Below are 26588 nucleotides of genomic sequence, written 5' to 3' on the forward strand. Positions count from 1 at the left end.
AAATTTTGTTCTAAATTATGGTATATATATAATATAATTAATAAATTTTTCTTTAATCTTGTTTATAAAATAGATACGAGAAAATTTTTTTTAAATAAATATAATTTAAAACTATATTATGATGGTACATTAATCTACACCACCAATCTTTTGTCTACGAAGTGCTGAAAGAACTATGAAGCCTTTATAAAACTTGGTTATGATTGAAAACTCAAAACGTTTTGTAGTAAATTTAAGATCCAATTACGAAGCATAAAAAAGTTATTAGAGGCATCATAAAGTATAAAAATAGATTTTGTGGTAACACTATTATCGTTAAATTTAAACGTCTCTTATACAATGGAATTGTCAGAAATCGGATACAGTACTCGTATGTGACTTTGATCCAAGAGATTTCAAGGTTTCAGCTTAGTCACAGGATTGGTCACAAAACTCGTATTGTTCTAATAAAATAAAATAAATTAAATTAATTGATTTATTAACTATTTTTTTTTCTCATAAATACAACTTGGAAATATTAAAAATAATTAAGCATATTTACAGAGTGGTGAGAGGATAATTATTAGATATTAAATGTGTTTCGCAATAACGTTGATCATTGTCGCTATTAATTTGATAATCTATAAATGCAGTGGATGTTAATAGTATTGTAAAAATCAGTGATCCAAATAGGTAAACTTACAGTTTGAATGATGGATTAAATTTGTTGTTTATCATAAAGTCTTATATCATATCATATCATATCTTATATCATATCTTATACTATATCTTTATCTTATATGTTGATGCTCCCGCAATCCTGTATCCTGCTCAGCGATCAAGGAAATTATCAATAAAAATTTTATAACTTGTAACAATAGAAAGCGCAGTGAAAAATCTCAAATGTTAAGTGTTATAACATTGTATGAGAATTCATGATTGCAGCTCAGTGTTACAGTGTAGGAATAAACGGGGTACTATCTCCCAACGGAGCGGATCACTGCGACAATGATTGCTCTTTTGTGCTGTTACAGTGTAACATTCTGAAAGTTTTTTTCTTGCTTTCTAAGTCTGCAGTTCTATGGTCATTCAAATAGCTTTATTATGCCTTTATATATATTTTTTCTTATCTGTACCTTAGTGAAGGCATTGAAGAGAGTTATTTTAACCAAGTTAGATATGGGCAATCCTGAAACCAACATTTCGTTCTCGCTCCCAACTTTAACAAGTAATAAAGACTCCTCAGAACTTACCAAATCATTCAGCAAGACAATTTTTTAGATGGCATGCTCTAAGCTCTGTGCTATATTTTTGTACAAATTAGTCAGTATACCAAATTAAGTTTTTTTATAGTTTTCGGATATATAAACTTTCTTGTTATTGAGTTGAAGTGGGATCATTTCATCTCTCAGTATGGATTGTACTAAATATTTGTGGAAATATCAAAAATTATGAACAGATTTTAAGCACTTGAACTAAAAAAGCGAAGTGGCTGGGCATCAGTGTGTTCTATCTTCAATGATAATATTAAGTCTTCCTTTAATAATATTGCACTAAATTGTTGAAATTGAAGAAAATTAATAATTATTTTCACTATATTATGAAATATTTTTTCAGAAAAGATTTGTTTGTATAAAAACTTAATAAAAAAATTCCAAAGTTTTGCACAAAGTTATTTAGTTATTTTTTTATTTTAAATTTATTAGGTATTATAAATATAATATATACAAATAGTTTTTTTTATAAACTTATTTCCAAGTAATGCATTTTATGTACATTTTTAAATTTTGTGTAACTTAATTTTAAAAAGTCAAAATAGTGTTTTATATATATCTGTAATAATATATTAAAAAATATATTATTTGAAATTATTAATGATCTTATATACTATTCGTATTTTTGTATATTAAAAACTGAATTGACTTAAGCTATTATTTTAAAAGTTAATAATAATAATGATGCCACTACCATTGGTATCTTAGTAATAGGCTTGCTTAATAGCGGCACATGTTATTAGGAATGCTGATCCAATCAATAAAAACGTTATTATTTTAAGAGCACTTGGTCTTGAGGAAGAATCTGAAATGATATAAAAAAAAATATAAACAAATATATCATTGGATAGAAAATAGAGTGTTTCTTACTTTTTTTGTTAGGCAGCACACGTATGCATGACTTTTGTTCTAAATCACTTTGAAAACCAACTTTACACTGGCAAATTGAGTTACGGCATTCAACGTTTTCCGAATCTTTTTCAATAAAGCACTGTCCAGCTCTGGAACATGATTCTCCAATACCTAAGCGTATAAATAAGTAAATAAGTATAGTATATTAGAATAAAATGAACAGAATAAACAAACAACAAAATATTTAGAATAAACACAATTACTTATAAAATAAACCCTCTTAAAATGTATTGTCAAATATATTAGGAGTATTGATATACTTGGATCGATAACTAGGTACGCCGCTTTTTAATTCTTTCTCGGTAAAGTTGTAAACTGCCAAAGCAGTTGATGTGATTTCTGCTTGCCAGAAAAAGTGGAAGAGTAAAATTTATTTATTAAAAATTATTGTTAGGCGATTCCACGGCAATAGTTTTAATAATATAATAATAAGTAAAACTTGCTCTCTTATTTTAGTTTTTTTTTTTATTTTTTATTTTTTAGAGGGTTTCGAATAGCAAAGAAAGACAAACTCAAAAATTTAGTTATTTTTTTGAAATTTGGCTGATCATACAACGCTGTTTCGAGTATTGCGAAGCACTTATCATCAGTGGTCTTAAGAAATATTCGAATTTCTTAATTAGTTTATAGTCCGTTGTAGACTGCAAGTGCCAGACTTATTTTTTTAAAGAATAAGTTTTAAATTTAATTAAAGTTTTGTTGTTAATTTACTTACTCCCTTTTTTATTTCACAATAATAATAATAAACCGATGTTTAACCGAAGAATAAAAAAATTATCAGCAATAGTAATACGTGGTAACGCGGTAATTACAAAAAAAAAAAAATGCATATTAAAATATAAAATTGTATAATTTTATCAATATATATATACACATATATATAAATAGATAAATTTGTTATATAGTGGTGTGATTATTTTAATATTACCTTTTCTGTTTTCACACTGTCCATATTTAAAGTGTTGTTCAGCGGTACAACTGCATTTCTTATCAATACAAGTTGCTAACAAAGGTGTGCACTGCTCATTTGCAACACATGGCTCTTCAATTTCTTCAACTGCATTTGACAAAAAACAAAAAAAAAATAATAATAATCGATAAGTAAACAATAAAAAATAAAAATTATATGATTTCATCTACTTGTATTTTAATTAAACAATTACCTTCTTTAAGGCACTCATCTTTGAAATGCACATATCCCTTTACGCATTGACATGATTTTTGACCTTCTTCGTTACGGTGACTAACAGTTTCATGATCTTTACAGGTTGCGTTTTCCACTACACAATTCTCATCAGTGTCACACTTTGCACCAATTCCTATAATAATTTTGAAAAAAAATTGTTTTACTACACTTTACAATATTAAACATAGAAATGTTTATACAATCGTGTGTACAGGTTTAAATATTATACAGAGTATATTCGTTTCTATTATTATTATTAGTTTTAATAATAATACCTCTTGCTAAACTAATCTACACTTTCCCACTATATGTTTTTTACGTACGTCGAATTACATTTTTAATCCGCGACTACCCACCAATCCAAAAGTTTTATCATATTTATTAACTGATAATAAATATCGCTATCATAGCGCTGACTTGCAATAATGAAAATTAACGCATTGTGTCTTTCGTAAAAGCTGTGAATGCGATTACCTATAGTACTTTTAAAAAATTAGAAAATCATTTGCGGAAATAAATAAAAATGCAATTATATTTACGTCGCATGCGCAAGTTACAGCGAAAGTTGGTTAAATTGAAGAGTATTAAACGACAAGAAGCAGAAATGTTATTGCAAAAACTATATACATCATATATAATAAATTTAACATACAACAACAACGATGTTGTCTTATGTACCATTGAAGTGTGTTGGTTGAATTGAAAAGCATTAAACGACAAGATGCAAAAATGTAATTGCAAAAACTAATAAATTTAACATACAACAACAACGATGTTGTCTTATGTACCATTGAAGTGTGTTGGTTGAATTGAAAAGCATTAGACGAAAAGATGCAAAAATGTTATTGCAAAAACTATATACATCATATATAATAAATTTAACATGCAACAACAACGATGTTGTCTTATGTACCATTGAAGTGTGTTGGTTGAATTGAAAATGTAATTGCAAAAACTAATAAATTTAACATACAACAACAACGATGTTGTCTTATGTACCATTGGAGTGTGTTGGTATGTACAAAACTTGACCAAGCAAATATTGCGAAACCTTCCCCCTTTTCGCTGCAAATGAATGATTAAAGATTAGCATTTTTTAAGTTAACATAAAAACTACTTTTGAACAACACTTTTTGTATGTATTAATAAAGAAAGACTTTATTACTTTATAATTACTTTATGCGTCATACACAATGCCGCTATTTATAAATATTTTTAAACATTTATAACGAATTTAAATTTCACTTATTTTTAGAAATAACTTGTTAACGCGAGATCTTGATTCATTTACGAGTATAATTAAACTTTAATACAATATTTACCTGCCACACAAGCGTCATTTTTTTCGAAAAAGTTTTCTTTGCAGACACAGTAATGGTTAACGCATTCTGAATTTTCAACCGGACAGGCATCATTTGTGTCACAATTTGCACCTAAACCTTCATTATATAGACACATTTGACGCAATTCATCATACGATGCAAATTCCACACAGGTGCAACGCCGTGGTATCTCGGAGCTGCAAAAAGCGGCGCCAAACGGACTGCATTGACTGTTTGATGTGCATGATAAGTGATATTGGATTGCTAAAAAAAGAATTGTTGGTCTTTCTAAAAAAAGAGATCACATTAACTTACGTTTTCTGCATGCTCGTAAACTACGCTCGTAAAAGTAATTCTTTTGGCAAATACATTTTCTAGATATATCATGGAAAGTATGTTCGCATTCTGTAGAGCTCTCCGCTATCTCTCCAAGCTCTAAAAGCATAGCATATAGTTATATTGTAGTGCTGTTCGTACTCGAATTTTTCGAATATCTGAATTTATCTCGAATAATTTGAACTATTCGAGAAGTTTTATTCATATTCGAATAGTTTGTTTATTTTTTTGTTTTTGGTTCAAAAGAGTTTAATTAACACTTACAAAAATTAAAATATTTTACTTAAATTTAAATTGGCACTGCAAATTTGTGTCAGATGGGCATTATAGACATTATATTTTTATGAAAATTCTTCAATTACCCTTCTACAGTAAAACGCTTTAGAAATTTGTGTAGGTTATTAGTATTGTTACCACTTATTTTTGGAAAAATACATCTATGCTCTATATAAGTCGAACTTGGTTAAGATAAATCTAATGTTAAATGACTAGTTCTAATAAAAATATATAGGAATAATCCTATAAAACTATTAAAAAGAATTATTGTAAATAAAGAGATTAAAATTAATGTGGATTCATTTTTTCCAGTTGGTCCTAATAATGTTTTAAATCCAATAATCTAGCGTTCTATTTAAAAAGACTACCTATATATATGCGAAGTATACTCGACATGTGCTGAGTGTTTTTATAGTAAACTTATGTTAGAAGTTATTTTACAAGCATTTAAGTCAAGTGGAGTAAATTGCACTCTTAATCTTTGTTATCTGAGAGGTTATGAGTAATTTGTATCCCAAGTATATATATATTCCATTGCTATTTCTATCTGTCTGTCTTCGATCTTCATGACAATGTCTTGTTTAATTTAGAATATTTTCTAAAAAGTGAATCATAAACTTATATAGGTGAGCGATAAGGCCACATTGTGAAGTATACATAATCAGATCATCTATCATACTTTGCAATAGTTCTGGTGAGTCAGCAAGCAGTGCCACACCGTCGGCATATAAAGGCACTTTTATGTAAGTTGAACCGATAGATTCTCCACTCAGTAAAGAGTCATGCAGATTTAAGTTCCTGTATGGAGAAGAATGCTAGGCAGAGCAAGCGAAGAATGACTGAAAAATTATCGTTCCATGCGCGACAGCTGGTATTCAGTATAATTTTATTAATGTGGTTGCAAAATTGTGAGATAAACCTAAAGTAGTTACTTAAAAAAACGAACTCCTATAGTAGGTTAGGTGAACGACCATTAGGGGTTCCCCTTAGGCCTTTTGGGTCATTACGTTACCGTATAGAAAGGAAAACTCAGGGTTTAAGACCACTTAAAACCTTTGGCGAAGCTCAAAATACTGTTTAGTGGGAGGTCTTGTAATTGTTCAATATTCTAAAGAAAGGGGCTCCTAAAAAGTTGAGTAGCTGCCGTGTATGAGCTGAGTGGCACTCTCACCGTCTTCCCCACAGCTGCGACAGATATGATCGAAAGCGAGATTCAATCTTCTAGCATGGTTCCCTAGTTTGCATTGACCTGCAAGTAAACCTATCATAAGACGAACATCTCTACTAGTCATCTCAATGAGAATAAGGGATTTCCTTTTAGTGGAAAGTAGCCAGATTGCATACAAATGCCTGCATATCGTTAAGTTTTCCCCTCTTTTATTAAAAATTTCAGCACAGAAAGAAGTCATTAAGAACTTGCATGATGTTAACGATATGCCCAGATTACTAAGGTGTTCCGCACCCCTTCTGGCTAGTTCGTCTGCTCTGCAATTGCCGAAAATATCTCTATAAGAGGGGACCCAGATGAACTCATATAGTATCAAATGAAAATACAAATCCACGCTTTTCAGTGATACCTTTTTTTAAGTGTATTATAGAGGTGAGGTTAAAAATGTTGCCGACAGTTGCGTAATTTCTACGAAATCTTGCTTGGTATTCGTTTAAAATATGATTGAGGTCAATCCAACTAGTCGATAGCTACTTTAGGATCTTCTTTTTTAAACAATGGTTGAATTATCGGTTTAAGGAAACATAGTTTAACACGGATAATAATTATAACATTATATAGCGAAAGCAATTCGTTTCGAAAACCAGGTGGCACATTTTTGTAATATTCATAAGGACTGCGATCGTTACCGGTTACTTTATGAGGAGTGGTATTTAAGAGCTAGTATTTACGAAATTTAAAAAGGGAACAAGACAGAGATTGACAAAAATCGAGAGACACCAAGTGATACTTCAAATTTGTAAATTTATGAAAATGCGTTTTAATATTCAATACTAAAAAATCTGAATACTTGGAATTAATTAAATTTTGTGTGGTTTTGAAGTGAATGAATGAAGTCAATGAATTTAAAAGCCTTTAATGTAGTTTTAAATGTAAAAATTAATTCACTGTTTGATTCAACTTACCAGCAATGCATCTCCCATTTTTGGGATAGTAACCCAACTTACAAAGACATAACTCATTTGAGCAGATAGAATGTGAAAGTCCATCACACGCTTTTCCGTTGTCTGTACATAAGCTTCCATCTAAATATAAAATATAAATAAATAAATATCTAAAAGAATATTTCTGATAGCAATACATACATTTTTTCCCAACAATATCATCATCAGTGTTAGAAAGTGTTGATAAGGTTTTTTCCTCATCATCGTTTTTATAAAAAAGTATATTGCGTCGTTTGTAACTTTGTTTTTTGCTACTGGTACTTGTAGATCTTGTCACAGTACCAACATTTTTTAATTGAGGATTTAAAAGTCTGAGTTCATAATTTTCGATACTAGTTTGCACTGCGATTTCTCGGGATTTATTATTGTTTGATAAAGATTCTGTTTCAGTTTCAGTGTCAGTAAATATACTATTTCCATTTTTTACTGTATCTTCACTTTCATATTTTTCTGTTTTTAAGTTCTTTGATGTTTGAGAGTCGTCTTTTATAGTTTCATCCTTTAAGCTTTCAAAAGAGGTTTCTTCTATATCATTTGGCAATTGGCACATTAGATTCGTACACTTAATATTTGGTCCTAACTCATCACAGTCGGTGTCAACAACACATGCGTCGTCGATTTCTGAAAATTAAAAGCTTAATTTTAGATTTGAACTAAATTAGAAAAGAAAAATTACCCATTGATTTGCGACGGCAAATATTTCCATATCTTTGATAATACCCATCAGCGCATGCACAATTGTTATTTTCACATTTAATAGACTCTCGATCGTATGCAAAATAACAATCTAAATCCTTTTTATAAAATATAATTAAAATTATAAAATACGAATTATAGTTTACGAATAATATAATATATTATAGTTTACCGAATCACAATATTGACCTAGACCATTTACTGGCCTACATCGTCCACGAACATATGAGAGCCCATCGGCGCAATCGCAGACCCCTGATTTACAATTGGCTCCAGATGGCATAAGATTGCATTGAATAGTTTCTTCGCAAGTGTCACCAAACAGCGACGTCTTCAGACATTTTGAAAAGTCACTAGAAAATACAGAATCAAATTCATCGCAACTACAGGATTTACTTTCTTCCAAACATGTTGCACCATCTGCAGAGCAATCATCATTGGTTTCACATGCCCAATAAACTGTTTTACTATCTGTAATAAGATATAAATACAGGTCGTATTTAGTATTCCAAATAAATTGTGTATCATATTGTAAAATATATAGTTAATGTCTTCAACACAAAACATTTTATTAAGACGGCAGTATTTTGATTACTTTGAATCTAAAACTCTATTCAAAATGCTAAGTTGATGTTCCTTAATTTACTTTATTTTCAACATCAGAAAGAGACTATCAAATATATAGAAGTTAATGTTTCTATTACATAAAATTCTATTTATTACTCTATTTTTATTTTGTTTTGATATATATAACTAAGCTATCAAAAATATAGGAATACAAATTTAGATGACTCAACAATTATATATATTTTTTTAACATAAAATTAAAAATTAACATTAAAATCATTTTTTTCTTTTGTTAAATCTTTAATCTAAGATATTATAGAGTAACATTTAAAAATCAATTAAGTAATAATGTAATTGTGTATGTATATTATAATTTGTATTCATTTTTGTTTTTGTTGTTGTTATTATTATTATTGTATTTATTACTGTATTATTGTATTTATTATTTTTCCCGCTTTACATGTATATTTACATGTTTATTAGTTTCCCTGAAGATGATTATCGAAGATGGTTGAAACACCTGAAAATATCTTAAAAATCCCGCTCATAAATTAATATAAAAATTTTTAGTTAATTTATGCTTAACAAATTAACTTTATAAATTTAGTAAATCTTATATAAAAATAATATGGCATTATAAAACATATCTGTCGGATAACATATACATATATAATTTATAAAATAGTAAATATATTATTAAATTATAAATTTATATGAAAATTTGTGTAAGTATAAATAGGATATATAAAAGTAAAAAAATTATATAAAACTTAAATAAATCCGGACATCACTAATCCTAATCCATTCGCTAATCCGGACATTAACATTTCGTCCGGACTCAAAAACAACCACTTCTTATAGTGAATTTTATTAATTTCATGAATTATCTTTAGTCATAAGTCATAAGGTGTGTGGGCTACCGTAACAAACGGCGATTTGATACCAAGTCCTAACTATGTTCGAGTGTGTTTGGCTTTACATAAATATGTGATCAGGATCAAAAGGCTTGTTATACAGATACTCATAGCACAATGATCAATTTTGTACTATTGTTACATTTTTGATACGTTTTGATTGTGACTAAATTCAAACGTAAATCATTTTTGTGTGGATATTCGAAAAACCCTATTTCACAAACACGATGAAACACAGAAAGCCTAGTCACTGGAACCAAAATTATTACAAAACTTCTCATTTTCTCTTAAATTTTTAATTTACATTGAAAACAACAATATCAGATTTTCCCTGAAAATGACTATTTAACATAGGTTCTAAGAAAATTTAAAAAAAATTTGGTGTCCACTGATTAGTAACTTCGGATTAATCTAAATGTTATCTCTTAACATTCAATAATATATATTACAATAAATATAATAATATATATAATAATATATAATATAATAGTATATAATATACAATAATATGTAACATATATTGAATTCTTTAACTCCTAGGAGGAGCATAGGGTCGCAACAAAGATCTTCCACTCGGTACGATTGTTGGCTAGTAGCTTCAACTCTCTCCAACAATTTGCCTTCTCCAGTATGTGCAGGTCTACCCCTTCTTCTGCTAACTATCGGGTTCCACTCAATCGCCATTTTTGTCGTATTAAAAGTCGGTCTACGCAAAGTGTGACCGACCCAGTCCCATTTGCGTTTTTTGATTTCGGTTCATATAGGTCTTTGTTGAGTTAAAGACCATAAACGTTCAATTGGAATTATATTTGACCAAAATACTTAACAATTTTCGTTTTGACTGATTTACGAATGACTGATTGGAATGCTGCGGCTATCGACATCAATGAACTACAAGTTTTCGTAAATCAGTCATTACGTTCAATAATATAATAGAAGTACACAAACCATTCCATGGACTTTAAAAAACTATAACTTATTTCAATTCTCTAATGTTATTAATGCTTTTTCTTATTTTTTTTGCAATTAAACTCAGTTAACTCCTCCATTAATCTCAATCGAGTTCGTTTTCAAAATGCGTTGATATTATTTCACTTGTACGTTTTTTATATGAACATTTTGAATTAAACTATAAACTATATAAGTTTGTAACATAATTTTTTTTACACTTCATGTTTACATATTGTTACTATATATTTATTTTTATTTAAATTTATTCGTGTATACCTGGTAAACTTCCCAGGAGCAAAACTAATGCAAAATATAATTTATACGAGTTTTGCATTTTCATATGAGTAGTTCTCAATCAAATGGCAATATAAACGGACGGAAATCAACTGAAATGCAAAATGATTGCTAATAAAACATTAATACTTGTTAAAACTTATTAATTAAAGTATATATTTATCTAATCTCATTTTTCGAAAATTTACTAAATACTTTTTTTTAAGGTTCGTTATTCTTTTAATGGAAAATATTTTAAGAATATATTATTTAAGCGTATTCGTACTTTTGTTAAGAATCTGTTGCATTCCTCTTTTATTATCAAAAATATCGATAAGTAGGCAAATAATCTGGAACACCTGAGTTACAAACACCTGCTTCCTATTTAAAGCAATGATAGCTTAATCTATTGTAGCTTAATCAGTAAAAACAATAAATGTGTATCTATACAATGTGTAACAATTATAATTATTTGAGTTTAATCCCTTACCTTTCCTTATGTTTCCGTTTAACTATTTTCAAACATCTCCAGCAATTTCATAATTAATATAAAGTCAATCATTTTAATGAACACCTGCATTAATTTAGTTCATTACTGCTTTGTGGTCTGCAGATCTTTTACAAATTTATATCATCATTTCTAATCAGTAACCTAGAGCTAAGTACTATTATAGGCGTTTATATAGAAAACGTACGAAATTATAGACTAAAATAACCGGAAAAGATGTCAATAATTTATTTAATATTTTATAAAAATATGAATGAAAATTATCTTCACAAATATCACATAATGTTTTATTGCAAGATATTTTAAAAACATTAGTAAAAATTGTATATTACGTATAATATTAGCTTTCATTCGTATTTAAAAAAAAATAAATTTTTATTTACAAAATACTTTTGTTGACTTTTTATCTGCCTACGTCAGAGGTGGGCAAACTAAACAACTACCAAATATTCTCATTGTGCTAATATGTGAATATTATCAACATCTGTCGCATTTTAAAAGTACTTTATTCACATATGAAATATAAATACTTTGCAAAGTTAAAGCACACTAACATTATTGTGATACTAAAGGGTATGCGGTACTTAAACCTGCTACAGCACGGTACACACACGATAAGTATGTAAGCTGCGGCAAGTATGTTATGTGGTACTTAAAACCATTATGATCTATGAGTAGGGATATTTCGATCCAACTAAATACAAATAAGTATTTTTGCATTTAATACTTTTTTAATGCAATATTTGGTACCAAAGAACAACCACTTGGATCTTGTTATTGGAGACAAACATATGCAATTTTGGCTTTTTTTTTAGTCGATATTGAGTTCTGCTATCCTATACCTTTTCAATAAATTGCCTACAAACGAAAAAATAAACTATTATTTTACATTATATATATGATTACAAATTTGAAGTTATGTCGACATATAATTTAGTAGAAAAAGTTGCTCAGAACATTGAAATTCACCAAAATATATTATCAAATCGATAACATATGCTAAGCAATCATATGAGTATAGTGTAAGTATAGTGAATGTCAATAAAAGACAGTGAGGCAATAACACATTACATTCAAAAAAAGTGGTTTCATCTATTTTCCTAGTAGCCTTTCTTAATAAAATGGACTATACTAATATTTTAAGGTACTGTGCTAGCTATTCCTTTGAAAAGTAGTCCGCTCAATGCTGTGATAGTATATTAATGTAGTATACTTAGTATATATTAAGATCAAGGGTTCGAGCTGGAAGTTTTCCGGCAACAATATTGTTTTTACTTTCGCCTTTCGGTTTAATTCTGAATACATTCTTTTTATGTATTTATATGTATTTGTATTACGAATTAGATCTTTCGTCATGATTAAAATCATACTACGTATTTTATTAAAATAGTATAGTTTAAAAATTTATTCAATAAAAAACAAACTTCTAGGTTTATAAACAAAAATAAAAAATTTGAAAATATAGCCGAGAGGAATTTATTAAGTGAATAATTGATTTGTACTATTACGACCGTGTTACGCAGGCGAAGAAATGATCTTCGTACAACACATTTATTAAAGCTATCATTGGACGAACCCAGTAATGCACTCTAATTGGGACCCTATATGTATATTACTAGGATCATTGCATTACATTACTGGGATCGTCCAATCTTCGTAATCATAAGCCATTTCGCTTCCAATTAGAGTGCAGCACTGGGATTCTCAGATTCTCCTAACCATAAGACATTTCTCTTGACGAATATAAAGTCAGTATTTACTGTACTGAGTCATGTTATGAGTCAGTAAAAGGAGGTCTCTGCGTAGAATCTAACTTTTCGCTCACAGCAAATCTAAGTGTTCACAAGGAATGTGACGGAATTTAGCAGTGATGACATTTTGTAAGCTGAGATAAACTCCTCTTATTAAGATGATAAAGGCGGCTGAAGATGTTTTTTCAGGTAATCTGTTAACAACATTGGTTCTATTCTACTTAGAATCTTTGTCTGTACGAAACCATCGGCCGGAGATATCATACAGCGAAGTCAAAACAAATGTTTACGGGTGATTGTAAATGCTTATCGATATGTAACAAACCAATAAATACATAAAGATTTGAGAGTTATAACTGTTAGAGAAACCATACAAGAAGTAGCTGTTAGGCATGAAAAATGATTACTAAATCCTATCAATCTAGAAGCTATTCAACTGCTGGATATTACACATGAACTGAGAAGTCTAAAGCGAACGAAATCTTATGTGTTAACATAGATAATATTATATTATAAGTTATTTGTATGAAAGCTATATCTATCAAGTACAATTCAGAAATTAACACATAGTTCAGATTGTACTATTCATTGTACTTTCATTCCAGGCAGAGACGAGGTTCAAACATGTCTAAAAAAACTCATCTTGTCACCATCTGCACGTAATGTGTAGCTTGATTGAGATAATCTTAATAAATTACAATTTTACTACTTTAATTATTTATATGAATTTCACTACTAAAAGAATTGTGCAGTTTTAATACTCAAATTAAGTTAAATCCGTTTTATAGATGTAGTAAAACTAAAATTTTAGTATTTTAATAAATTAAAGTATTATGTTTATAAAATTTTAATTACGTTTCTAGATTAGGTAGGTTCTATACATAAGAAAGAATATATAAATCATGCAACAAATAATGCCTCCACAAACAGAATAATATTGAAATTTAACAAATAAAAATAAAAAATATGATTAATTAATTCAATTATTCTCCAACTGGTTTATGATTTAGTTGTAATATAAACACAGCAGGTGAATTTGTTAATAAAAGTTTGACAGTAAATTAACAAAACTCCACAAAAATGTGTGAATATAAAAGTCAAGTATGGCTTTGGATCAGTTGGTTAAGGAGCGCTGACTCTGCGCTTCAAATATGGCAGGGTACGAGTTCAATTGCTGTTACTGAATTTTTGTTGTTGTAGTTCACTGCTGTTCGAAAAACCTCTTTATGATTTAGTAAAACTAAAGTTTTAGTATTTTAATAAATAAAGTATGATATTTATAAAATTTTAATTAAATAAATTAAACTTTATTCGTAAACTTTATTCGTAATTAAAATTTTGGTTCGTTACTTTTTTAAAATTATTCAGTGGATTTATTGTATTGCTGCACAATTTTTTGAAATATATGTATATATATTATATTTTCTTTATTTTTAATTAATTTTAAAATTAATTTTAGTGTTCACTCAGAAATAAATATTAAATAAACTTCCAATATTATTCATAAGAAATTAATAAAATAATATTTAAAATAACTTACCTTAATAATTTCCCGTTACGAACTTATAGCAGATTTTACTACCAAACTTTACATATATATAGAGTATGTATTGCATTGGTCGGTTCTAGCACAAATTTTGGTTTACAAGTTATATTGCGAACTACCGAACTACCGAAACACAAACTGACTTTTGTTGCTGTTCGCTTGTCTGTTCTGTTGCTTCAATCTACCACATTTCCACTTCAAGGCAAATGTCGATCGATATTTGAATTAGACATGCGAAGTTATTTATACATATGAATTCTTTATTATCACACATGTTCCTATTTATACAATATTTTTAAACTTTTTATTAAAATCCTAAACTAAAAATATTGCTTTATTGCTTGAGTGTTAACAGTCCGAGTTATAACTAAATGACAAAAAAAAAACCACGAAAAACCACACTAAAATCCACGCTAAATTAAGAGGCGCAGAAATTCTAATAGTTTTGTTTATTTAGTTGTTTTTGTTAATATTTAATCAATAAGAAATTAAACATTGTAGTTCCGAGTTAAATTTGATAACATCACAGAATTATTATTAATTATATTATAAATAAAATTATGATATATCAAATGAAAATAATCATTGTATTAAATATTAAACACTTTTATAGATTTCTGTCATTAAATAAGCGTAGCACACACTAAATCACACTTAGTCCTTTTTGCAGGAAATACATAAAACTCAATGTATGTATATATCAATAACTAATATGTCCTGTTAATATAATGATAACTCCTTTTTTATAAACCACTAGTTTAGTTATTTCAATTTGTGTTCTCTCGAATACAATATTTTCGAATTTTAAATTATTGAATATACTTATATGTTTAACCTAAATTGCTTAAAATTCACTACTAGGCCAGAAAAGTTCAAACGGAAACAAAACACAACAACTGAAATGACACATTGCGCAGTACTAGGCTATGTTAGCCCTACACAAGATTTATTAAGTGCCCATGCAGTGTATCAAGTCGACTTTTATTTAAAAATCCTTATTTTTATGCCAACTATTGCCAACAACAACATTCGTTACAGTAAAAAAAAATTCGCTGTTAGCTTTTAAGACAATTATATCATTATACTTTTATAAGAAGTATAGAAGTAACTTGTTAATAATAATATTTTATTATTATAACAATATTTTTATTTATAATAATATTTTATTAGTAATAAATTATAAAGTGATTTTTATTCGAAAAGTAATAAACTGCAACAACAAAAATTCATTTTATTCATTGGAGACTGCAAGTACCTGGAATTAAACTCGTGCCCTGTCAAATTTGAAGCTCAGAGTCAGCGCTCCTTAACCAACTGACCCAAAGCCGTACTTGACTTTTATATGCACATATTTTTCTGGAGTTTTGTTAATTTACTGTCAAACTTTTATTAACAAATTCACCTGCTGTGTTTATATTAGAACGAAATCATAAACCAGTTGGAGAATAATTGAATTAATTAATCATATTTTCTATTTTTAATTGTGAAATTTCAATATTATGCTGTTTGTAGAAGTATTATTTGTTGCATGATTTATATATTCTTTCTTATGTATAGCATCTAATCTAGTAACGTGATTAAAATTTTATAAACATAATACTTTATTTATTAAAATACTAAAATTTTAGTTTTACTAAATCATACAGAGGTTATTCGAACAGCAGTAAACCACAACAAAAAATCATTTTTATATTATTTTAATAAATTAAATTTTTGTCTGACCATTCAGCTGCTTCGAGTATTGCCAAATACCGATTATCAGTGGTTTTGGAAATAATTCTTGTATTTAATTATTTGTAAATAATTTTTTGACACTGCAAGTATCAGGAATTGAACTCATGCCCTGCCAAATTTAAAGCTCAGAGTCAGCGCACCTCAACAAACGGACCCAAAGCGGTACTTGACTTTTATGTTCGCATATTTTTCTGGAGTTTTGTTACTTTTGCTGTGAAAGTTTTTATTAACATATTCACCTGCTGTGTTTATATTACAACTAAATCATAAACCAGTTGGAGAATAATTGAATTAATTAATTATATTTTCATTTTATTTGTTAAATTTTAATACTACACTGTTTGTGGAGGCATTATTTGTTGCATGTTTTATATATTCTTTCTTATGTATAGAATTTTTGGGTGACCAAAAATATGTGTATGAAATAAATAATAAATAAATAATTCCATAATAATATTAAAATCGCGACAATTTAACAAAAGAACAAAAATGAATATTTCCAATTCAAATGTGAGATCAGTCCGTTATTATGGCTGCGAAACATAGAAGTATTCATAACAGATAGTAAATAAGATACAAATATTTTTAAATAAATTCCTTTTCAAAATCCTAGAAATATATTGGTCCAACCACATAACAAATGCGGAACTTTTGTTTCAAATAAATTAGAATGCGACTGTAAAATCTCCGAAATAAAAATGGAATTGGACATGAAATCCATAGGGCAGCAGACGCCCTGGTGCACCGGCTTTAACTTGGGGAATTAATATTAAAAGAGATTTTAACAAAAGCGCACTACACATGGAATGATATATGCAGAGAAGTAACTAACAGAATGCGGTTTAAAAGAATCTAAGAATAATAATAATAATTTTAATGTACTTCTGCGTCAGAACATCTTTTTTTTAAGATTAGAAATGGCTTCTTATACACACCCTCATTTCTCAAAAATCTTGATTTCATCTTCATTTTAGCGAAATTAAATTGCTTTTTCCATACAAAATTCATGCCATTCATGTTATGTTGGCTCGCAATTTTATTTCATATCTCAATTATTGATGCTGTTAGCTGGCATGTATTCTATTTTCTTATATTGTTTTAATATTGAAAATCTTTATACATAAGTTTTCTACAGAAATTTTCAAGCTTAATAGCACTTTTATTCATTTCTCTGGCTGTGTTGCTGACGTTGACATGACTGACGTTATTGTTAATAATAAATATAAATGTTTATGATCTTTAAAATATAGTAACAAATAAAAGTTTTTATTTAATTATAAAAATGTAATATTATTGTATACATTTGGAATATTAAAAAATTATTAATATTATTAATAAAATAAAGTGCATAGCGCAACGCCTATAACAAAAAAAAAATGTGCACTTAAAATATTCTGTAATAATTTCTAATAACTAATAAACAATATTTTTATAAATTTAATAAAGAACACAATATAACAATTTAAAGTTTATTGTTTATTGCTTACAAACAAATAAAGTAATTTGCTGTGTTAAGAAACATAGGTACAGTATATACTGTAATCTATTATTTTAACGTAATCCGCTGCATTTTTTTTTAAAGTATTGATCGCAATTTTTGTTCTTTATTCCAACTACTATAGACTTTAAAGTGTGTGTTATTGGCGGATAGGGTATGTCTGCATTAATTTGGGTTGTCAACCAACTCAAGGCGTAGCTATAACAAAAAATATAAAAACATTAAAATTATAATATTTTGATATACTATATGTATAATGAAAGCTTTTAAATAGCTAAGAATATAATTAACGTAAATAGTTTAATAAATTTAAAATGTTTAAGTTTTAAAAATAAAAATTTAGTATTTTAGATATGTTAGTTTATGACGCTTAACTACACATCTGGTCGGAAGACCAAATACTGAATCTCATTATTGTTCACTTAAGGTTAGATGTAATACATCTGAGACTTTTTTAACTTAAATATCAACTAAAAGAAAGAACCGAAGGCTTAAAGTCGCATTAAAGAGGTTTTTCGAAGAGTAGTGAACTACAACAACAAAAATTCATTTTATATTATTTTAATTAATTGAATTTTTGGGTGACCACACAGCTGTTTCGAGTATTGCAAAATACCCATCATCAGCGGTCTTGAAAATAATTCTTGTATTTAATTATTCGTTAATGATTTTTTGACAGTGCAAGTACCAGGAATTGAACTCGTGCCCTGTCAAATTTGAAGCTCGGAGTCAGCGCTCCTTAACAAACTGACCCAAAGCCGTACTTGACTATTTTATGTTCGCACATTTTTCTGGAGTTTTGTTAATTTGCTGTGAAAGTTTTATTAACAAATTCACTTGCTGTGTTTATATTAAAACGAAATATACTGTTTGTGGAGGCATTATTTGTTATATAATTTATATATTCTTTCTTAAATATAGAACCTAATCTGGGAACGTAATACTAAGAATGTGATGATAATGTTACTCCACGAGTCACACGGGCGATAACACAATGTGTTAATTGAATTTAATATAGGACTATAAAAGTCAAGTGTTAGTTGCTGTATATAAACTAAGTTACTGTTATTAATACGCAATTATAGTCTGCCTTAGTAAGGAATATAATTCCTTACTAATAATATAATTTTTGTAATTTAAATAAAAATAATTTATAATAATTTTTTTTATATAAATAAAATTCGTTTTAAATATTAGATACAATTGATAAGCTGGGTTTTTTACAGGCTTAGTACTTATATGCAAGAAACGATATTACAAGTATGTATCAAAATGTGTTAACTTACTTCCATATAGGAATCCAAAACGCTTGGCCATTACGTTGCTGTCTTGCTTCTTGGTTATTTACACACATCAACCAATTTCGACAGGAACCGTTATCATTAGTAACAAATAATTCCGAATTAATTGTCAAAAGCGCATTTTTGCATATATTATTAATCTATAAACATAATCAAATTTTATATAACGTTAATGTAAACCCACTTTATATACCTATAACCATATATAAACATATGTTTGTATGAATATATAAACAAACATGTATTTATATGAGTTTGAATATTTTAAAAACAGATAGTCATACATAGCTATATAACAATTATTAGCTATAGCCGCATGATAAGTTATGAGTTAGAAATTTAATTTAAATTTGTAAACCAAGTTAAAACAAACAAAATTTGAGAAATCTATCTTGACGAAGACATGAACCTATATCGATTATCCGTCACGTACAATATTCTTACATGTCTATTTAGTGCAAGTTTGAAGATACTATTTTTTGATGGTGATATCATACTATCAGAACAAAATTTCATCGATCAGATATTTGCTCTACCATCTGTCTCCCTGAAGTAATGCTAAAGCGATCTTGGGGGGAGAAATCCCGCTAAAGAAGAGAGGGTGTTTTAGTTCATATACTACACAGTAGGTATCGAATACACCATTCCGGCGACGGTTGGTTCGACGGTGCATAAAGCTCCCCACCAAAAAAAAAAAAAGAAAAATCTGCCTATGTGTTAAATCAAACCGATCGAGTAAGCTAAGAACTGGAAATATCGACAGGTTAGGTAAATTAAATAATATAAAACTTTAAATGTTGTTAAAACTCGCATCACAGAGACACTCACTAAATAAACAAACATTTAAGATTTGCTTAAAGTATAAGAATAAAAATGTTTTGTACCAATAATACGAATAAAATCTGTACCCTAAATTTGTAAATCTTAACGAAAAAGAATCTGGTGTTGCGGGCTACTTGTAAAAGTTTTTTGAATACATTATCAATCGTACCCTATAAATCAATTGATTTTGGTTAGAAACAGAACGTCGTCTACGTCGTATTTCTTCAACTCCATCGCTAGCCTCAGTTACTTCAGTAGCTTCTATAGGTAGCATCATCAAACTGGTTGTATCAATTTTGTTCTGAAATAGTGTCGAATAAGTTCTAACAAATCTTTAAAATAAACTAATATAATAACTCACCACTGTTATGCACATTAAAACCTGTAGCATAAATATTCCAAATGACAGAAATGCCAATGTTGTTAGAGCGATGTCTGTAACATCTTTTAAACTTATTTCCTTTTTGAGTGCTTGTATAGTTGCCGACTTTCCTATATTATACGGTTGTTGCTGGCTCTCCGTTGAATAATACTCAGATTGAAATAAATGGGGTTTGATTCTGTAATCACTATATTTTTTTTCAAGTCCTGTAAATATGTTTTTCAAAATTTGATATTTATATAAAATAAAAAAACCAATGCTTGTTACACTTATTTTTTTGAATTTAATAAGAATCAAAATTAAATTAATAAAAACGCCAGTAGCCAGTACTTAGCCAGAAGAGGCTAAGTAATATGCCTAGCTTTGGCTTCAATATATTTAAAGAGGGTCGCGTTATCATTAGTAAAAGTGGTCTTGTTTAGGAAAAGAGTATTATTTTTCCAAACGTATTACAAACCTATGTAGGCTTCTCTCCAGGGAATTGGCCATCGTGTTGGGGTACCTACTAGAACCTGCTAGAATTGCAAGCAGCAAATTATTTTTAGAATTACATCAGCCGAGAAGCACGCAATAGAGTTCGATACAAAAGGATAGTGGAAGCATTCTTCTAGAATGCAGACTTGTCATTATACGAAATATAGCTGCAGTTTTACCAACAGCTCAAGCATTATAGCTGTTCGAGTTGCACGCTGCGCATAAACGGACTACCCTAAACCACAAAAAAAATCTAATTGCAGATTTTGTAATAACCCGAACAGAAAAAGACAAAACAGAGTTAATAAGATTCAGCTGAAAAATGTTTTAGGTAATTGTGCTTGTAAGCGACCTTAGAGTCTACCGAGCTATTAGTCCAGAAAGTAAATATTGAAGACTGTGGGTACCTTTTATTATTTGCTTTTAAGTTTTGAGTTTGCAGTTTTTTTGGTTAAATTAAAAATACTTAAGCTAAATATGTGTATTATCTGAAAGAGTTAATTTATTAAAGGTTGTTATGTACTTCTACTAAATTTGTCATAATTTAAGTTGAACTCACCTCTTTTATAAAATTTTGCTGAAGGTGGATGATTGTTTGAAGAAAGTTTCCATAATTTGCTGTTATTATTATTATTATCCTAAAAGTGAAAATGCTATTACATGCTGATGTTATATGTATGTATAACTTACATTAGAGTTCGAGTTAAAAGCATAGCCTGTTATATCTCCCTCATCAAATTCTGAAACATTAAACGTGTTATCAGTGTAAGGAGTTGATCTTTTAAGCCATTCATTGTGGTAATTGGATCGCAATTTGTTTTTGTTACTATGAAAACTCATTTGATCTTGAATGTCGTCTAAAATAGCAATTCTAAAAAAAAATTATTTGTTACTATTATTTATTACTTTTTAGTATACCTAAAATTTAGAACTAAAATTGAATTTTTTAGATATGAAACTTATAAAAGACTAGACGTTTGCAGTACTATATCCCATATCAATAATAATATAAAAGGTACGCAAAAAACTCAGAAAAAAGTTATTGTAAATAATTAAGCCAAACATCATTTTTAGATAATGGCCTCATAATCTAGGACTCATAATACTCAAAATTATATTAATCATAATCTTATAGATGTTTTATTACACAAGGAATAATAGTAAATTTACATCACCTTCAGAAAGTCAGATCAAAAGCATATATCTGTGTAGCTAATATAAACAAACTATATGCTCAACAGTCTAAACCAAAAACTTTGTCATAAATAGACCGTACCTACACTTCAAAATCAAAATTTTTGTTTCAACCGATAAGCTCGATTACTGAACTTCTGTTTTTGGCCCAAAATTTGTTTTTGTTTGTTTAATTAGTTCTAAGATAATGTACGAACGGTTGAAATAAAACTTGATGAACGATTTTATAGTAGTTAAAATAACATGAAGAAGGTGAATAATGTACTGTCAGCTTGGAAGGTCATTATATTTTTGAGGCAGTAAAGGTGTGTTGCTCATTAACTACCCTGAAAAGTGTTGCTCAATAATGCCGCGTTTAATATCCATGAATTGAGTTTCTAATTGATTGACCATCCCTCTTATTTACTAGATCATAGCGATCATTTCTTTATTTATAAAGTTTAAATTATGTGTTGAAGGGCATAAACTGTATTCATGTCCATCGTGTCTAATTGATTGACCATCCCCCTTATTTACTAGTTCATAGTCACCTCAGCGATCAGTTTTTTTAATTATAACGTTTTAATTATATCGTGAAGGGCATAAATTGTATTTATATCCACCGTAAATAGATATTTTAAAGATATTGATCCAAAATATTATTTACAAACTTATAAAAAGGCTGGGTTTGGCTCAAGTCACCAAAATGGGTTTTAGGCAACTCACCAAAGCATTGATGTCCGAACTAACAAACATGGCGACAAAAAACAAGCCAAATCAATAAGAGCTCATTAATCTTATCAAATGGGAATATACATAATCATTTTATGATATATATTATTTTTAATTAATAAATCAATACTTTCACCCGAAAACCTGTTTGCTTAATATGTTATTAAGAAGTATTGTTGTATATATTTTACTAAATCAGCATACTTTTTAAGCCATGATGCATATTGCGGAAGTCCTTCTTTCTCTAAGAAATGATTCACTCCTTGTATTGCGTTTTTGTTATTTTCTACATTCGAACCGTTATTTTTAAATGGTATTCCGGATCTCTTTGCAAGCGACTGAACTCCGAACTCATTGTTTAATATATTGTTTGCAAGATAATGTAGCGCCATATACTTTTGCATCATTTGACTATAACAAATCGGAGAAGATAAAGTTCAAAATAATTTTAAGAGTTATTAAAATAATAATTGTATATATTCACCTATGATATCTCATAGACTGTATAGCTGATTTTAAATCAGTCACATTAACACCAAAATATTGGAAGGAATCCATTTTATTGTTATGAAATGTTTTTAGTTTATTTAAAGAATTCAGCTCTTTAGAAAACATGTCGATAACCATAAGTTCAGAATTAAAAATATCACTTATATTTAAATTTAATGTAGGGCTAATCTCAATTTGTTTCGATTGAAAGGCATTAATATTAATTAAAACACAAGAGAGAATCCTCGTGATTAAGAACACAACTTTTGTATGATACATTTTACTACTGAAGTAAACTTGAAGTATAAAGTCACTAAACTTTGTCATTAGTAAAAAATATCACGAACTACTACTAAAAATCGTTACACATCAGTCATTTTTACACTTTCTTAACAAAAATGTATTCATTCACTAGTTGTTCTAAAACTTAGCAATTACAAAGATCGTTTAAGCATGCTAGAATTAAATAAATATACCAACACGTTTATATATTTTAAAGTTAATTGTGACATATATATATAAAATACTGTTCTTATGTTTTTAATTCATGAAAAATAAATCACTAAATGGTACTTTTAAATGGGTACTTTTAATTTAGTTGTAGTTTTTATGAAATAAAATAAAATATTAACTAGCCAAACTTATATTTACAGTTATGAAGTTATAAAAATTAATATCTAATTACGCTAAATTAAGCTGTTTGCAGCAGGAAAATTATGCTCTGTTGACGTGTAGATCATATGCTACGCCTATTATTTTTTATTACTCCCTTTACAGACTGTTGATGGTTTCCCCCACCATTGCACATGTTTGCAGCATGACGTATTTCTTAAGGGTTTAAAGGTTTAAGAGTTTTGGGTACTATTTCAGTACTCAATCACTTGAACAACCACGCGTTTGTCTCAAAATTTCTAAAATTTTTCCAAATCAGTGGTATGCAGTGGTTTTATTTTCCCCATACTTCTGCTTAAAATTGCCATTATGCGAAATAAAAACATCAATCAAGTATGCTGAATAATTCCATCTATCAACCATAAGTGTGTAAGGTTTATTGTGTGCTACTGGTCGATCTATATAAACTTGCCGATCTCATTACAAACGAAAATAGGTGTTTTCTAGCACCGCATTTGGTGTGTACTGGTAAATCGAGCAAGTTTCAGACATTTATTATTTTTATTAATAAAATAGCAATACCAATGGTCTTTTGTACTAACACCATTTCTTTCAATCGATAATTAGGATTAATGAACTCGAGCACTTTTAACGGATTTTTATTATTCCATATACTACGTGACAGTGTAAGAAATCTGTTACAGACTGTTTTTTATAGATTGATGAGTCTCTTGGCCTGGTTTGTGATTTATAGCTAATACTAATCGAGAGTATTTTAACTATCGTTACTCTTGAGCATATTCAGTAAGTGAATCCTTATAAAAGTTATTAGCTTTCGCTGAGTTCTCAGATTTGAATTCGTCAGATAGCAGGAAACTGTTCGTCGCACGCCTTGGCACACCTTTTTCAAGCAATTCTTCAAAAACTCGACTCCACTCTATATCAAAGAATCTCCGTAACCCGATGCAAGCAGTGTGATACCAATCTTTTTACTCAAACTTCTGTACTAATCATTTGGTTAATAGTTTGTTCATCTACTACAGTGAAAGTAGTGAACACACTTTTATAATCGATATTCGACGATCTGTGTAAATTGACTTGACCTAAATGGAATTCTAACTTTTTCTATTCTCTTTAAAATCCTTAAAGTCAAAATACTAAATAAGTATCCTGGTACTAATAGTATTTTCTACTACGCTCTACGAAATCTTTTATATTTTTTTTTTCTAGGGTTGTACCATTTTCAATCGCTTTTTCAAGATTGGAAGAAAGCAATAATTCTCTCTTTACACAAATGCCGTAAATTAAAGTCCCTAGTATCGAAGTAACCCTTCATTTCGCTTATTAATTCCATTACTAAATTGTGCGACATTCATTGTCAATATGTTTTCCAAAGTAATATCTGTGATGGGATTTTTAGCTTCCAGACAATAGCAGCGGTGTGCGATTGGTGCTCGAACTCTGTCAACTTAGCTTTTTTACTCCTTTATATAGTGTGATTTACCAATTCCTAACTGCCATGATTTATCAGATTCGGGTTGGTTCCAAATTGCCGTAAACCTCACCAAAGATCACACCACAAGTGCATCCGTAATACATTGTGACTGAAAAGTTTTCGGAAATTCTCATTTAAAATTCGCGCGCTGTATATTTTTCGATATTTTAAGTTTATGTAGTTTGGCAGCACTGTCCTTAATTCCTATGCCAAAAATGAGCGCGATCTGTCAGACAGTTCGTTTACGGCAGCTGTTGAAACCAGTTCACCTCAGTAGTGCGTTGCGAAAAAAACAATGGAAAAAAATATTGAACAAAGAGTTTGCATCAAATTTTGTTTTTCGAACGAAATTTCGTGTGCAGAATCGTTGCGAATGCTACAAAAGGCTTATGGGGAATCAGTTTTATCGAAAACTCAAGTTTATGAGTGGTACAAAGCCTTTCAGGACTGTCGTACGACCGTCGAAGACATGCCGCGTTCTGGACGACCTTCGACCTCTACCACCGACGAAAACATTGAAAAGGCAAAGGAAATCGTGTTCAAAAATCCTCATGTGAGTGTTAGAGAGATAGCACGAGAGCTAGGCATCGGTCGTGAGATGGCTCGTTTGATTTTGGTGGACAATTTGTGTATGCGACGTGTCAACGCCCGGCTTGTTCCGATTCACCTCAATTTGTTCAACATTATCAACGATTTTAAGGCCAAACATTCAATAAATACCATCGAACAGCCACCGTATTCACCTGATCTTGCACCGTGTGACTTTTTCCTGTTTCCCAACCTCAAATTACCACTCAGAGGAACGCGTTTTGAATCCATAGAAGACGTAAAACAGAATTCGCAGAGGGAACTCAAAGCCATACCGGAAAGCGCCTATAAAAAATGTTTTGATGATTGGAAGAAACGTTGGCATTTGTGTATCGCTTCTAATGGAGCATATTTTGAAGGAGATAAAATAAATATTGATGAAGATTAAGAATTTTGCGTTTTATTTATTTATTTCCGGAAACTTTTCGGTCACAATGTATTTTAAATTCATTTCAAATTACAATTATGATTTACAATAAATGAAGAAATATATTTAAAAAAATTAATAATATACATACCTCATTCATTTACTATTTGTATAGTTATTGCATTATAAATAAATATAAATATTAATACCACCACTATCGGCATTAAATAAAAATACGTTAGTAAAAAAAAGAACAAC

At 29.1% G+C, this 26588-nt stretch overlaps 2 protein-coding genes across 2 annotated transcripts; both read right to left on the bottom strand.

Moving 5' to 3' along the window:
• Positions 1–1865: 1865 nt before the first annotated feature.
• Positions 1866–10956, bottom strand: LOC119682661 (prion-like-(Q/N-rich) domain-bearing protein 25). Its single transcript, XM_038096150.1, has 11 exons — positions 10862–10956; positions 8326–8624; positions 8134–8251; positions 7599–8078; positions 7419–7538; positions 4989–5108; positions 4674–4937; positions 3329–3484; positions 3094–3222; positions 2124–2276; positions 1866–2058 (listed from the first exon to the last, which is right to left on the bottom strand). Exons 1-11 carry the CDS (start codon positions 10923–10925, stop codon positions 1958–1960), a joined length of 2004 nt encoding a protein of 667 aa, XP_037952078.1. The 5' UTR covers positions 10926–10956; the 3' UTR covers positions 1866–1957.
• A 6926-nt stretch (positions 10957–17882) lies between these two features.
• On the bottom strand, positions 17883–23337 carry LOC119676033. The gene is made up of 8 exons (XM_038087255.1): positions 23264–23337; positions 22984–23190; positions 21565–21745; positions 21434–21512; positions 20380–20606; positions 20188–20319; positions 19182–19336; positions 17883–18093 (listed from the first exon to the last, which is right to left on the bottom strand). Exons 1-8 carry the CDS (start codon positions 23335–23337, stop codon positions 17949–17951), a joined length of 1200 nt encoding a protein of 399 aa, XP_037943183.1. The 3' UTR covers positions 17883–17948.
• Positions 23338–26588: the final 3251 nt, after the last annotated feature.

This window comes from Teleopsis dalmanni, chromosome 2 (assembly GCF_002237135.1).
Source record: "Teleopsis dalmanni isolate 2A chromosome 2, ASM223713v2, whole genome shotgun sequence".
In the NCBI taxonomy this organism is placed as follows: Eukaryota; Metazoa; Arthropoda; class Insecta; order Diptera; family Diopsidae; genus Teleopsis; species Teleopsis dalmanni.